The 12,072-nt window shown below is 53.9% G+C and overlaps 1 protein-coding gene across 1 annotated transcript in view; it reads left to right on the plus strand.

Annotated features, from left to right (window-relative positions):
• Window positions 1-12,072, plus strand: part of PTPRN2 (protein tyrosine phosphatase receptor type N2) — a gene marked incomplete at its 5' end in the record, with an annotated part of 671,781 nt that overhangs the window by 626,127 nt on the left and 33,582 nt on the right. The window contains one exon of the mRNA XM_082661426.1: window positions 4,346-4,423. Within this exon, the coding sequence (XP_082517552.1) occupies window positions 4,346-4,423 (78 nt within the window). The remainder of the gene's footprint in view (window positions 1-4,345; window positions 4,424-12,072) is intronic.

Raw genomic sequence — 12,072 nt, forward strand, 5'->3', positions numbered from 1 at the left:
CAGCCTTTCAGGCTTGACGGGGCAGGGACCTGGGTCAGAAGGTGAGGCCAGGAGAGGCGAGTGATCTTTCGGTGTCTTTTATGTGCTCCTTTTATTTCATGCCACAGTTCTTTTTTGTGCAAATTTGGGTTGGAAGCATGAGCTAGAAGAAATCCTCCGTACCTCCTCCTGAAACGACTGAAGGTCCGATGTTGATGAGTTTCCTAGCAGAATTGAGTGCGGAGCTTACAACGAGAGCCCAAGAAGCCCGTGACCCTGCAGAATAAAACTACGATAACCACGTCTGTCATATCTGTACTTAGTCGTCACTAAATTTCAGGAAAGCCATCCAGTAGTGAATAATGTGCAACCTCTGCTCTGAAGTGAGAGGTCATGAAAGTAAACAGGGAGTCTGCTTCCCCGCGTGGGGCGTCTGCGGGAGAACTCCGTCAGCCGCACCGGAGCTTGGTCACTGCCAGGCGTGGACTGAGGGGTGGCGGGCGTCAACACAGCAGCACACGAGTCCCCTTACCAGGGGCAAGTCTGAACGTCCCAACAGCACTTGAAAGTAAACTTACTCTTCATTTCTCTGTTTATGAAGGGGGGAAATGGTTTCATTTTTAAACTCAGAATGCGTTTAACAAATTTAAGTAGATACAAACTGACTCTTGAGAAAAGGATGGCTGCTCAGATGCCCTGAACGTCCTAAGAAATTGGCCAAAATGGGGGCCGGTTCCTTGGTTTCCGGATTTACAGGCAAACATCTGTATGTGTATAATTCTGGTTTATAGCCAATACTTTTCTTAAGTAAATCTCAACTCATAAGAATATGAAGAAAAAGCCAGACTCTCTCCCACTGATTTTACTAATGCTATCATTTCCCAGCAAACTCTCACATTAAGACTTGGTGTCTGGGAAAGTGACTTGAAAACTCAGGCTTGATGTTCTCTTGTTTTTAAGAAAGTATCTGTGGAATTTGCTTTACATGTTAGGAAAAGCAGGTGTAAGGTGGGCAGATAGGAATACAGGAAGATAACCTGCGTGTTCACCTTGAGTGAGATTGCAGGGTAGGAGACGTGACCCCCGTGGGCCCCCTACCAGAGGCTGGCCCAGACCTCCCCTGAGACTTTGGGCCACCAGGTGGTCCGGGGGCAGTACCGGCCCTGCCCTCACCTGCGCACCAGCCGGCAGCCCCCCCGCCTGTCACCTTTCAAGGCTTCAGAACACAGGCGCCCTGGTCTTAACATGCTGAAGGCTTAGTTTTTAGGATGAGTTTTGTTTGGAACATTGGGGAAGTATTGCTACATTTTTTAATGCAGGTTAGAACTAGTTACTCATGCTCACTTATAACTGTCATTCCACAGCTTGAACCAAATCGCTAGGTTTTTTTTTAACCATGCATTTAGAAATTCATAGGGATATACCTGCGGGCCCCCTAGTTCATGTGGTATCTTCATATAAGATACCTAGTTCATGTGGTATCTTCATATAAGATACCTAGTTCATGTGGTATCTTCATATAAGATACCTAGTTCATGTGGTATCTTCATATAAGACTCAGCCAGCCACATGAACAGTAGACTGAACACAAACTTTGGGAGTCTGCTTTTTCTGAAAAAAATCCCAGAATCCCAGAGCTAAAGGGCCCTTAGAGACCAAGTTCCACCTCCCCGCCCCTGCCCCACCCATTTTACAGACACTAAGACTGAGGCCAGAGACCCTGACTTCCTTCACAGTGCTGGACCTTGTGTTTATAATCACAACAGTCCTACAGATAAAAAGTACACTACAGAGACATGGGAAACAACAAGGAAGAACGGGGGAAGATTCAGCTCAGATGTCAGCAGAAGCCAATGCTCATCCCCACCAGGAGCTGGAGGTGGAGGCATCATCACCCACCACGCTGGGCTGGCAGCCAGAGCTCCCGATGGAGAAGTCGTGTCCGTAGAAACGGACGCGATTTCCTCTAGTTATGCTTATCCCACCTTGGAGATCCTAAGTGTAGTAAGACTTCAGTGCCTTTAGTTCAATTTTTGCTTTACTTTCATTCATTCAAAGTTGCACAGAACTGGGCTGAGGCTCCCGTGGCCTCATCTTTGCTACACGCACAGAGTACTTCTGCCCAGAATTATTTTCTGTCCAACAGGATGTGCACGGGATGAGGCGATGGTGGTGTGGTCATCTCAGTCACTGTTCAACTGGTGGCACGTCACCGCTCTGTGATCACTTACTGCCTTCCAAGAGGCAGCCACGTGACACAGCCAAGGGGGAGGGGAGTGATGGGCCATGAGCGCCCCCCTCCCCCTCACCCCAGCCCCGTGTCCTCCGGTCCCGGTGTCGGATTGAGCAGTGGATGGGGAAGATGGGAACACCATGACATCAGGACCTCCCGCAACAGGGGGCCTTATCTACCCTCCCGAAACCCTGTTCCGATGTTTACTTTCAATCGCATATTTCTCACTGTGAAAGCCACTACATGTGCTAGGCTGAACGTACTCACGATGTTAAACTGTGTTGCTCTCTGAATTGTTTGGGCAGAAAAGCACACTTGAGAAGGAGGCGGGGCTTTACTTTCATGCAGAACTATTTGCAGGGAAGAGATGGGGTCTCCATAAATAGCTGTCACCCCCAACGAATGCATATTTTGAACATAAAACTCCTTATTTCTGCCAAGCGTTTTTCTACTGAAACATTTTAATTGGGGCTTTCAGCTGCAGAGTAACGTAATTTTACCTGTATTGTGTGTGTCGTGCACTTCCGGTTTCAGTCATGAATCTCACTACATTAGATGCACGATAAGCTTTTTCTCCTGCCCCTCCCCCCCCAGCTAGCGTCAGATGTTGTTCGGTGACAATAACCTACATCTGTTCTTTTGTGCCCTTTCCCCCTTTCATGGAGCACATAATTATAAGGTGCGCTGGGGCATCCTTTCACGCTGACACCCCTCGGCCCCAAAAGTGTTGACGGGCGGGCGCTGCGGGAGGGTTCACGGGATTCGTGTTAAGGCGGACGCGCCTCATGCAGGCTCTTCTCACACCCAAACTCGGAGGGGGCTTTCAGGTGACCCGGGGCTTACAGCTGACGTCCTCACATGTCGCCGTAGAATCATGTGTGGTCGCACCCTCTGTGTTTTTCACTGTATTGGGAGATGTATTCTTAACAAGTACCTTCAAGTGCGGAGCATTTTAAATCTTTCATCAAACGCTGGTGTCAGCAGCGTAGAAGCTGGTGCTGGATGGGTAAGAATGAAGGATGCTGTGCAGTCTGATAAGTGAGCAACCGCCTGCCCCCAAGGGGAGACCCGCCCACTCCCTTCTGGGGGAGGCCTCTGCGGGCCTCAAGGCGGGGACAGCAAGGGCGTCTTGGCTATAACACCTCGGCCGGTCCCTTCCTGTCTTCTTGGGACGCCAGCGTGAGGGGAAAGAGCCCCGTCCGTCTGATGCAATCCTGTTTGCTTCTCCAGCCTTCGTTCTCATGTTCCTTTTTTTCTGCTTAGTCTTTGAATTAGATGTTATAATGAAGGTCTTTTAAGCCAAACTCCCTCTCTCAAAGCCAGCAGGCTGCATTCGGACAGATCCCCTAGCCAGGTAACCCCCCACGGCCTTCTCCTTTGTTTGTTTTCGGTCCTTGTCTGGCGAGGTGGAAAGAGAACAGGGAGTCAGCTGCTGGCAGACTAGGCAGCGTGTGTCACGCTGGCTCTCAGGCCCCAGGAGGACTCTGGGCCCTAGCCCCTTTCGGGGTAGAGAGAACCAAGCCCGCACGGGAGGGGAGTAACTCATCCTGGGGGGCATTGTTGCTAGATCCCTCCAGGCCCCCGGCAGTGCCCCTGCCCTCTGCCCAGCACAGTGCCCTCAGCGCTAACCTCGGCCGCGTTACCTCGAACCCTGCGCATGGCCAGTGGTGGCCGTGAAGCCTGCGCACACCGGCCGAACTCCTCTGCACTCACACGCGTCCGTGGACGGGTCACCGTGTTGTGGCCGGGGTGCCGCCCCGGGTGCCCTCGCTTCGTCCCCACCACCCTGCCTAGCGCGGCCTGTGCGTGGGTTAACGCTCTGGTATCTGGTCTCTGGGTCACTGGCCTCCTTTCCTACCGACGCTGCTCAGTTACCTCCATCCCGGGGTAAGGAAAACATTCAGCCCCAATCGCCAGGCTCCAGGCGCCGGGGAGCCCCAGGCCCCGCCTAAAGCGCAGGCAGGTTGGGGTCAGGAGGGGCCGTGGGGAGGAGCGGCGGCGTCTCCCACTCCGCACACGTGTGGGTCGAGGGCTGGGACTGTCAGCACAGGACACGCCGCGCCCCTCCCCTCAGCCGGCCCTTCACTCCCTGGCTCTTCAGCTCATCTTTCTTCTGTGGTCTTGTCTCCGCAGATGGACCACGACCCCAGGAAGCCCGCGTACATCGCCACCCAAGGACCGCTGCCCGCAACCGTGGCCGACTTCTGGCAGGTGAATCTTTTTAAATGAAATTTTGTTCTGAAAATAAGATCTTAACACATTGATCATGAATAACGCCTTGGAGTCAATTAAGCCAATTGAGATTTGTTTCCAGGTGTTCATCAGATGTGCCTTGATTTCAGAATTTATATGAGCCCTTTCATATTTTTTATTATCCATCTTTTTTTCCAAAACGTGAGTGTGAAAAATTCCCTTTGAGAGATTTAATACTTTAAAGACTCTTACCTTTTTAGCCACTTTACTTTAGCCACTTTATTTTATGAACTATAAAGAAATGAAATAATAAATGTTTAAATTATTGTATTTTATTCAAATGCATCTCTCGTCTATAGTTTTAATTTTATGACGGTAAAAGATGGCGCTCAGATTACAGTCTCTCTCTTTGTGGCTACTCTGTAATGATGCATCTTACAGGCCAGGTTGGTCTCTTTCTTTTCATTCAGCAAAATCCTAAACACTCAGACGAGGCTCAGACATTGAGAACTCCTGTCAACACTGGCCAATAAAAGGAAAACCAGGAGGCCGGTGGGCTTCCCTCTCCCAGTCCCTCTCTTTTTCCCCATTGTCCACAGCATGGCAGAGCTCCGTAGGAACAGCTCTTGGAAGGTGGCACCGTGGGGTGTGCGCGTGAGGTCACGTCATTGCTCGGCGGCTGTAACAACCCCCTCCTGTGTGTCGGGCACATCGGGTGTCCCCGGAACCGGTACAAAGGGGCCCCTGAGGACAAGATGAGGAAGATGTGCCTTCTGGGTCCCGGGGCACAGGTGATAATGGGGCCGGAGCAGCGTGTGGTCCACAGAGCTGGGCTGTCTGGGTCCCGTGGCCATGCCGTCTCTAACCCGGTTGTGCGTCCCGACAGAGGGACTAGCTGAAGTTAGCAAACTCGGTGTTCCCTGTTCCCTGTGGTCTGACAGTCGCTTTCCCAACTTTCCAGTCAACCCTCTCGTGACTCTGCACCCCAAGGAGGGACAGTGTTCCTCTCCACCCTTGAGAACGGTCTCTGCAGGCTTTTCCGGAGAGTCAGGAAGGGATCCTGGATTTGCTGAATGTCCCAGGGCTCATTGCCTTGTAAGCGTATCGATGCACAGGTGTCAACATCCCCAGTTCCCAGGCAAGACAAGCGAGCATCTGGGAGATTGCATAACTCACCCAGCGAGTAGGAAACCAAGACTGGACACGTCTCCGTGGCCCTGCTCTTTCATGGTGGCTTCACGCTATTAGAAAAAAAAGACCGAGCTGAACCCTGTGGTCATGGCCTAGAGCCATCAGGCTGTGGCGTGAGGACAGTCTGAGGACAAGCTGGTCCCTCCACCCTTGAGGGCTGAGTCTCCTCCCCATTACACCTAACCTGCCGAGGGGTCACGCAGCCCAGGCGGAGCTGCTCCGGGAGGGGAGCTTGGGGCCCGGGCCCAAGAGTCTTCCTCATGCCATGCGGAGCTGTGTTCCCGAGCCGTGAGCCCGCTGGTCCTGGTTCTGCCCGCAGAGCGTCACTGGAATTCCGTGGAGGCCCAGGGTCTGCTCAGCCCCCTTCCCGGGCAACCCCAGGCTCCCCGTGCTCAGACAAGCAGAATAAAGAAAATCCCGAGTCGTGCGGCAGAATAAGGGACGCACAGAATCCCACTGTCACCGCAGCTTCGACTGTGCTTTGACCCAGCGTCCCAACGTGCACAGTTACGAGGGGCGTGTAGTGCCCCCAAAGAGGGGAAGGTCCATTTTTATCGGTTTCAGGTCCCGGCTGTAACTTCACGCGTGAAAGCGTCTCTTGCCAACAGCATCACAAGTGTCTGAGGGCGTAGAGATGCTCGGCGTACTCATTGCTCACATCCGTGGACCACTTACCATGGACCAGGCCGTGTGTCGAGGGTTTTACACGTTCTGTCCTGTAATCTTGGCAGTCATGAGACTAGAGGCTCATACTCTGCCCCAGCGCCCGTGGCTGGTACGCAGGAACACTGGTATGTTTTTCTTTCTGCTTATTCTGAGTAGTTGCCATTGTTGGGGACAATTCATTTTGTCAGTATTTATAATCAATATTTGTCAGTATTTATACTGACAAGTATTTGTCAGTGTTTATACTAATAGGATTCTAGAGCACTTATGGAGGTCTGATATCAAGGAGCATACGTTCTCGAAATGGAAAGAAAATATCCCTAAATGACACAGCTGGAGAAAAGCGTTAAGGTGAGATGAAGTGCAGGATACTTTGAGACACAGTCAGCATTTATCAAACTGTCCGGGAAGCAATGGCATCCCTCAAGGTGGGAGCAGATACTCTGTGGCCAACAGGCTGGCCCTCCCGGGATGTCTGGGACTCGTCAGCCCGTCACAGCCTGGGAGCCGTCCTGCGGCAGAAAGACCTGCCTCACTTTGTCTCCTCCACAGCCCTTGGGAGGGACGCATGGTCTCCACACCCGGCCTCCGGGCGTCCGGATGCAGGCAGAACGCAGGGAAGACGTGTTGGCCTTGGGACGGAGGGGCTTCATCGCTTGTGATTGGCTTCCCAGCACAGTCACATTGGTTGGGTTGGCCTCTGAATCATATTCTAGAAGTGGGCATCTAGCAAGCATGGCTCTTATTAATAACTGGACGAGGTCACAGGCTCGACATCCTCAAACATTCCAAGTCCAGCTGCCCCCTCCGCCTCGGGCCCGGCAGAAAGCGCGAGGAGGAAACAGCACCGGCCTTGAAAACTCCTTGCAGAACTTCTCAAAAGCCACAGTGAGGTGCGAGCTCTTTTGAGAAGAGAACCCGATTTGAAACGTAAGAAGTTTCCTGTGTCCAAGACAATAGGCTGAACGGAAACCCCTGGGCAAGGGTTCATGTCTCATCACGTCTGGATTCGTGGCCTTTGATAAGTTTTGACCCAGGAGCTCAGCACCTGTTACAGAAAATATCGAAACGTCTTCCTCTTATTGGAGCTCATGGGTGCTGCTCTGAAGCCCCTCCCAGGGACGAGCTCACGGGGGCTTATTCTGTGTCTGTGATGAGCAAATTCCCATAGGAAAGGCGCCTGTGAGGCGGGTTCACGTGAACGGCGGTGTCCCCCTTTCCCACGGGACAAAGGAGCCCAGGCTGGGAGCTGAAGACAGCAGGTTGTTCTTTCTCCTGTTTCCAAATACGGCCACGTTCACAGGTTCGTGGACGTGACTTTGGGGGACATTATTCCACCCAATACGATGGCAAAGAAGAAAACAGACACTAAGCCCCGAACGTGGCAGCATCGCAACAGGACAGGTGGCCGCAGCAGGAGGCCGCAGGGCGGGCAGGTGGGCGGAGGAGGGCCAGGGATACGCAGCGACGCCCGAGGTCATCGGCAGCCTCGGGACTGAGGGGCAACATGCAGAGGAGGGATCGGGGAGACTCCGTCTGCACGCAGACACGGCATTTCTGGAGCATTCCATCGTAGGTGTGACTCAGCGGCAGCCCTTCCGCCCTGACTGCGGTCACCACGAGGCAGGGGGCTCCTGCGCCAGCCAGGACCCTCACTCCTGACTCCCCACCCCAAGGGCTCTGCCGGGACACACAGCACCGTTCGCCGTCCCGCGATTAGAATTCTTTCTCTGAATTCACATGACGTGTTCTAAGAATTTGATTCCAAACCAAATGCACGCCCGACCCACGACCTTCCTGTAGAAACATGTTCTGACCTGTGGACACAGCCCCACGTGTCCCCGGGACCTGAGGTGGCAGCCCTGGGAGAAGGCAGGCCGACGTCCGGGTCCAAGTTCACGTGAGGAAAGAAGCAGGAGAGAGGGAGACAACAGCTATTGGGCGCTTACCGTGTGCTGGGCCCGGGGCAGACGCTCGGGGTGCGTGACCTCACCCGACGCCCCCGACAACCTGGGGTAAGGCTGTCGCGAGTGTGTGATCCCCCCCAGACGGGGTCCCGCAGAGACAGGGGGCTGGTGGGGGGCTAGGGAGGGGTCGGGGAGTTGGTGTTTGGTGGGGCAGAGGCTCAGTTTGGGGAGGTGAGAAAGTTCTGGGGACAGTGGTGGTGATGGTAGCACAAGGTGAACGTCCTGAAAGCCCTCGAACCGTACACTTAAAACTAGTTAAGAAGGTATTTCTATGTTATGTATGTTTCACTAGAATAAACGAAAATCAGGACCCCAATTCCAGCAGAAAAGCCGAGGCCCAGGGATTCCAAACGACCCCCCCAAATGCACGCGGCAGCTGCAGGCGGGTTTCAAACGGGATCTGTATGGTCTGAAATGCTTCTTACTGCCCCACTGGCCTTAAAGCGAGGAGGGGGCGGTGACTGGGCAGGTGTGTCTCCGTGAAGAGGAGAGAAAGGCCATCCCGCTGTGGGGACTGTCGGCTCTCGCGGGCCAGCCCCCTGCTGTGACGGAGGGGACATGGTGCCTCCCCTCCAGGCACAGAGGGTGTGAGCTACATCTCCCAGGTGTGCGTGTGCATGTGCGTGCGTGTGTCCAAGGCTAGAACTGGGGGGAGGCTTCTCCAGGAGCCGAGGTTTCCCTGCAAGGAGGCGAGGCCTGCACACCCGCCAGGAGCCAGGCCCGCTGGGCTCACACACGAGCTCCAGGTGCCTCGGGAGCTTGGGGACAGCCTTCCCGGAGAACAGCGGCCTCTGGGCTGTGAGCAGGGTGGGAGGACGAGCCCCGGGCGCAGGCTGCCCGGCCCTGGGCTGTCCAGGCGGGCATCACCCATTGGTCCTGGAGCTGCTCCGGCCCCGGCCCTACCATCCCACCCCCGCGTTCCAAGGAGCCCCATCCACGTGGGCCGTGGGCTGTCTGCCGTCTCTCCTTCTGTATTTTCGGACAAAGCAGAAATTCAGGCAGCGCGGTGGCTGGTTCAGGTGCGTGAGGACTCCCTGCGGATGTGGACCCTACGGTCGGCGCGCGAGGTCCCCAGCCAGCCAGTGGTGGCTGAGCTCAGGGCCGGGGCCCTTCCAGGGCAGGGGCTGGTGGCCGTTCCCCGCTCACTGGGGGCTGGGTGAGGTGAGACGCTCTAGAATTTCCAGCCTGGCCCACCTTGTTCGACAGACTTTTTGGTAACTTTCAGACAGAATCAGAGACTGGAGAGCTGGGCCACAGACTCCAGGGCAGAGGCCTGCTGAGGTCCGCAGCAATTCAGCTGGTGCCCAACTAGTGTCGACATTCATTATTATTATTAACATTTTACCAGGAAAGTAGTCCACCTGTTGATTTCTGTTTCCCACCTTCTGAAAGTATATTCTGCTATGAAGTCTTAACTGGGGAAGTACACTTTTCCAAACGGATGGGCTTGATTTAAATAAAGTGTTTTTATTCCGTAGCACCCATCAATCATCGTTCTTAGGATGGTCAAGGAAAAGCCCGAGCGAAGTACCGTGGAAGCCCGAAGGAACATAAAGATTTTTCCTCCAGGGACTTGCTGCGTAGCGGGGTGAAGCAGAAATGCAGTAGAAAGGTCATGACGAATTACAGGAGTGAGCCGTGCGCCGGGGCCACGCTGGGTCCAGCAGACAGGGAGCCGGAAGGTGGCAGCCCCGTTTCCATAGCGCGCCCGGGCTCCCACCTCTGGGCAGGTCAGCTGACAGCCAGCGTCACCCAGGCCCCCAGGAGCCTAGCCTGGAACACCCAGAGGTGACCCTCGCTGGGCGTGCCCGTGCAGACACCCCAGTGCCCCCCAGTCGGCAGGACGCCTGGTCACGTCAGGGCTCGTGATGTCAGGGTGTTCTAAGAGGCGGGACCCAGCGTAGGAGGACGTCCTCCAGTCCCCGTCCCGCAGCTCATGCTGAGTCACTGCCGGACGTTCATCCGGCGCCAGCCCTGGGCAGCGAATGATGGGAAAGAGAAGGATTTGCAGCCTTTACTGATTCTGGAGTGTTAGGAGATTGTGGTCAGAAATGTACTCAGGAGCCCTGTGAACTTCGACGTTAAAGCACATCATCTGATTAACTTAAAGGAGTGCAGGATTTGAGGACAGTGAATTTCTTAGGAAAAACCTGATCTTTCATTTCCACGCGTTCACAAGTACTTTAACCACGTGCCCTAGATTTTCCAGGATATTTTGCCTCAAATATTTAGTCTGGTTGAATTCTCCGTACATGAATTCACAAACCTTTAAAGATAAAAGGAAACCTTTGTCAGATCATCTCGTGTAAACGTGGGTTTGGAGACCGTGCTCTGCGCAGGGCTGTGCGCGGTCGTGTATGGTGAGCCCGGCCGGGCGTCCTCGCACCAGACACGGGGCAGAGGCTTCGCTCAGGCTCGGGTAAGAAACACAGCCTGAGTTTCCTTTTTTGTGGACCTCAGCTGAGAACACTTTGCTCTTCTGTGTACTACTGCTTCCTTAGTCTGCCTTTCCTTTCTTCTTTCTTTCTTTGTTCTTTTCTTCTTTCTTCTTTTTTCTCCTCCCTCCTTCTCCTGATGCATTTACATCAGGTCCTGATTTTGAAAAGAAGGATGGCAGCCTAAGGAGCACTTTCTTTACCTAAGAAGTCAACGTGCGCATTAAATTTGAAACACGAACGCAGGCCAGGGAGCTGTAAGTGATTCTAAGGGACAAGAGTCCGGGCCCAGGTGTCTCCCCATACAGCCAGATACCTGACATAAACACCTCTGCAGCAACGGCACAAAGTTCGGATGAACAGGCGACTTGGTGTGTGAGTGGCCTCGCTGTGGAAACGCTGAATGGCCACGCCAGCCACATTGCCTCTGCCTGACGCACAAGCAGGCTGTTCTGTCTTTGTTCGGTTCCAGTGAAACGCCAAGTACCTCTCATGGAGACGGTTTCTCCTTCCTGCTGGTGGAAAACGTCCAGAGGTGGCTGCCGCAGTTTATCCAGAGTCGAGACTGGCTTGGGCTCCGATCTTAATAGCTGGGAGGTGCCTTCCTGCCTGCTCAGCCCTTCCTGGGTGTCAGCATTTAATATCGGCTTTGCTACCGTTACCTCAGGGTTTTGTCTCCAAGGGAGGCCCACGCTGACAGCTTTGTTTACTGAGAAGCAAACCAGGTGGGTGTGAGTCGCGCCTGGAAGATGTGATCGAGATTTCAGCACCTTTGTCCTCATTTAGCCAGGCCGCCGCCCCCGCCCCCGGCGTTCACAGTTTGACTCAGGGCCTGTGACTGTGTAGCCAAAGCAGACCAGAGTCTGGAAGGGCTTAATGGCACGTTTCTTACGACCGTCCTCTGGACGGGGCGAGAGCGGGGCTGGGCGTCTGCGCCGCGAAAGGTACCATAGACACTGCTGTTTCTCTTCTTTAATAGACTTCAGAGCACGCGGTCACAGCTGACGGACACAAAATGCAAGCGCTCCGAGACCTCTTTGAGTCCTTATCGTTTTCAAATTTGTCAGCACCTCATCGCCAGGCTTAAGCTGATCTCCGTTCAACCTTTGAAAGGAAGTTGGCAGCGGAAATGGGTCGTGTGGCGGGGTGGCGAGGATGCTCGGCCTGGTCTGGAGAAAAGCTGCCCCACTTCCTGCAGTGGCAGCTGCAGTGGGCGTGCAGACAGCGCATGCGCTTCGAAAAAACCACTTTTCTCTGCACTGAGCGAGTCCTAGGAGCACTTCTGTCAGGCGAGCCTTTGACAGCATTTTCTTTGAGTTCTCTTTTTACGGAACTATTCAAATGATCTCTTTTTAAAATATGTATTGTTTTCAACTAAGCATCAACTGTAATAAGTCCCCGTGCCAGA

The sequence above is a fragment of the Grampus griseus genome (assembly GCF_964374135.1).
Source record: "Grampus griseus genome assembly, chromosome: 9".
Taxonomy (NCBI): Eukaryota; Metazoa; Chordata; class Mammalia; order Artiodactyla; family Delphinidae; genus Grampus; species Grampus griseus.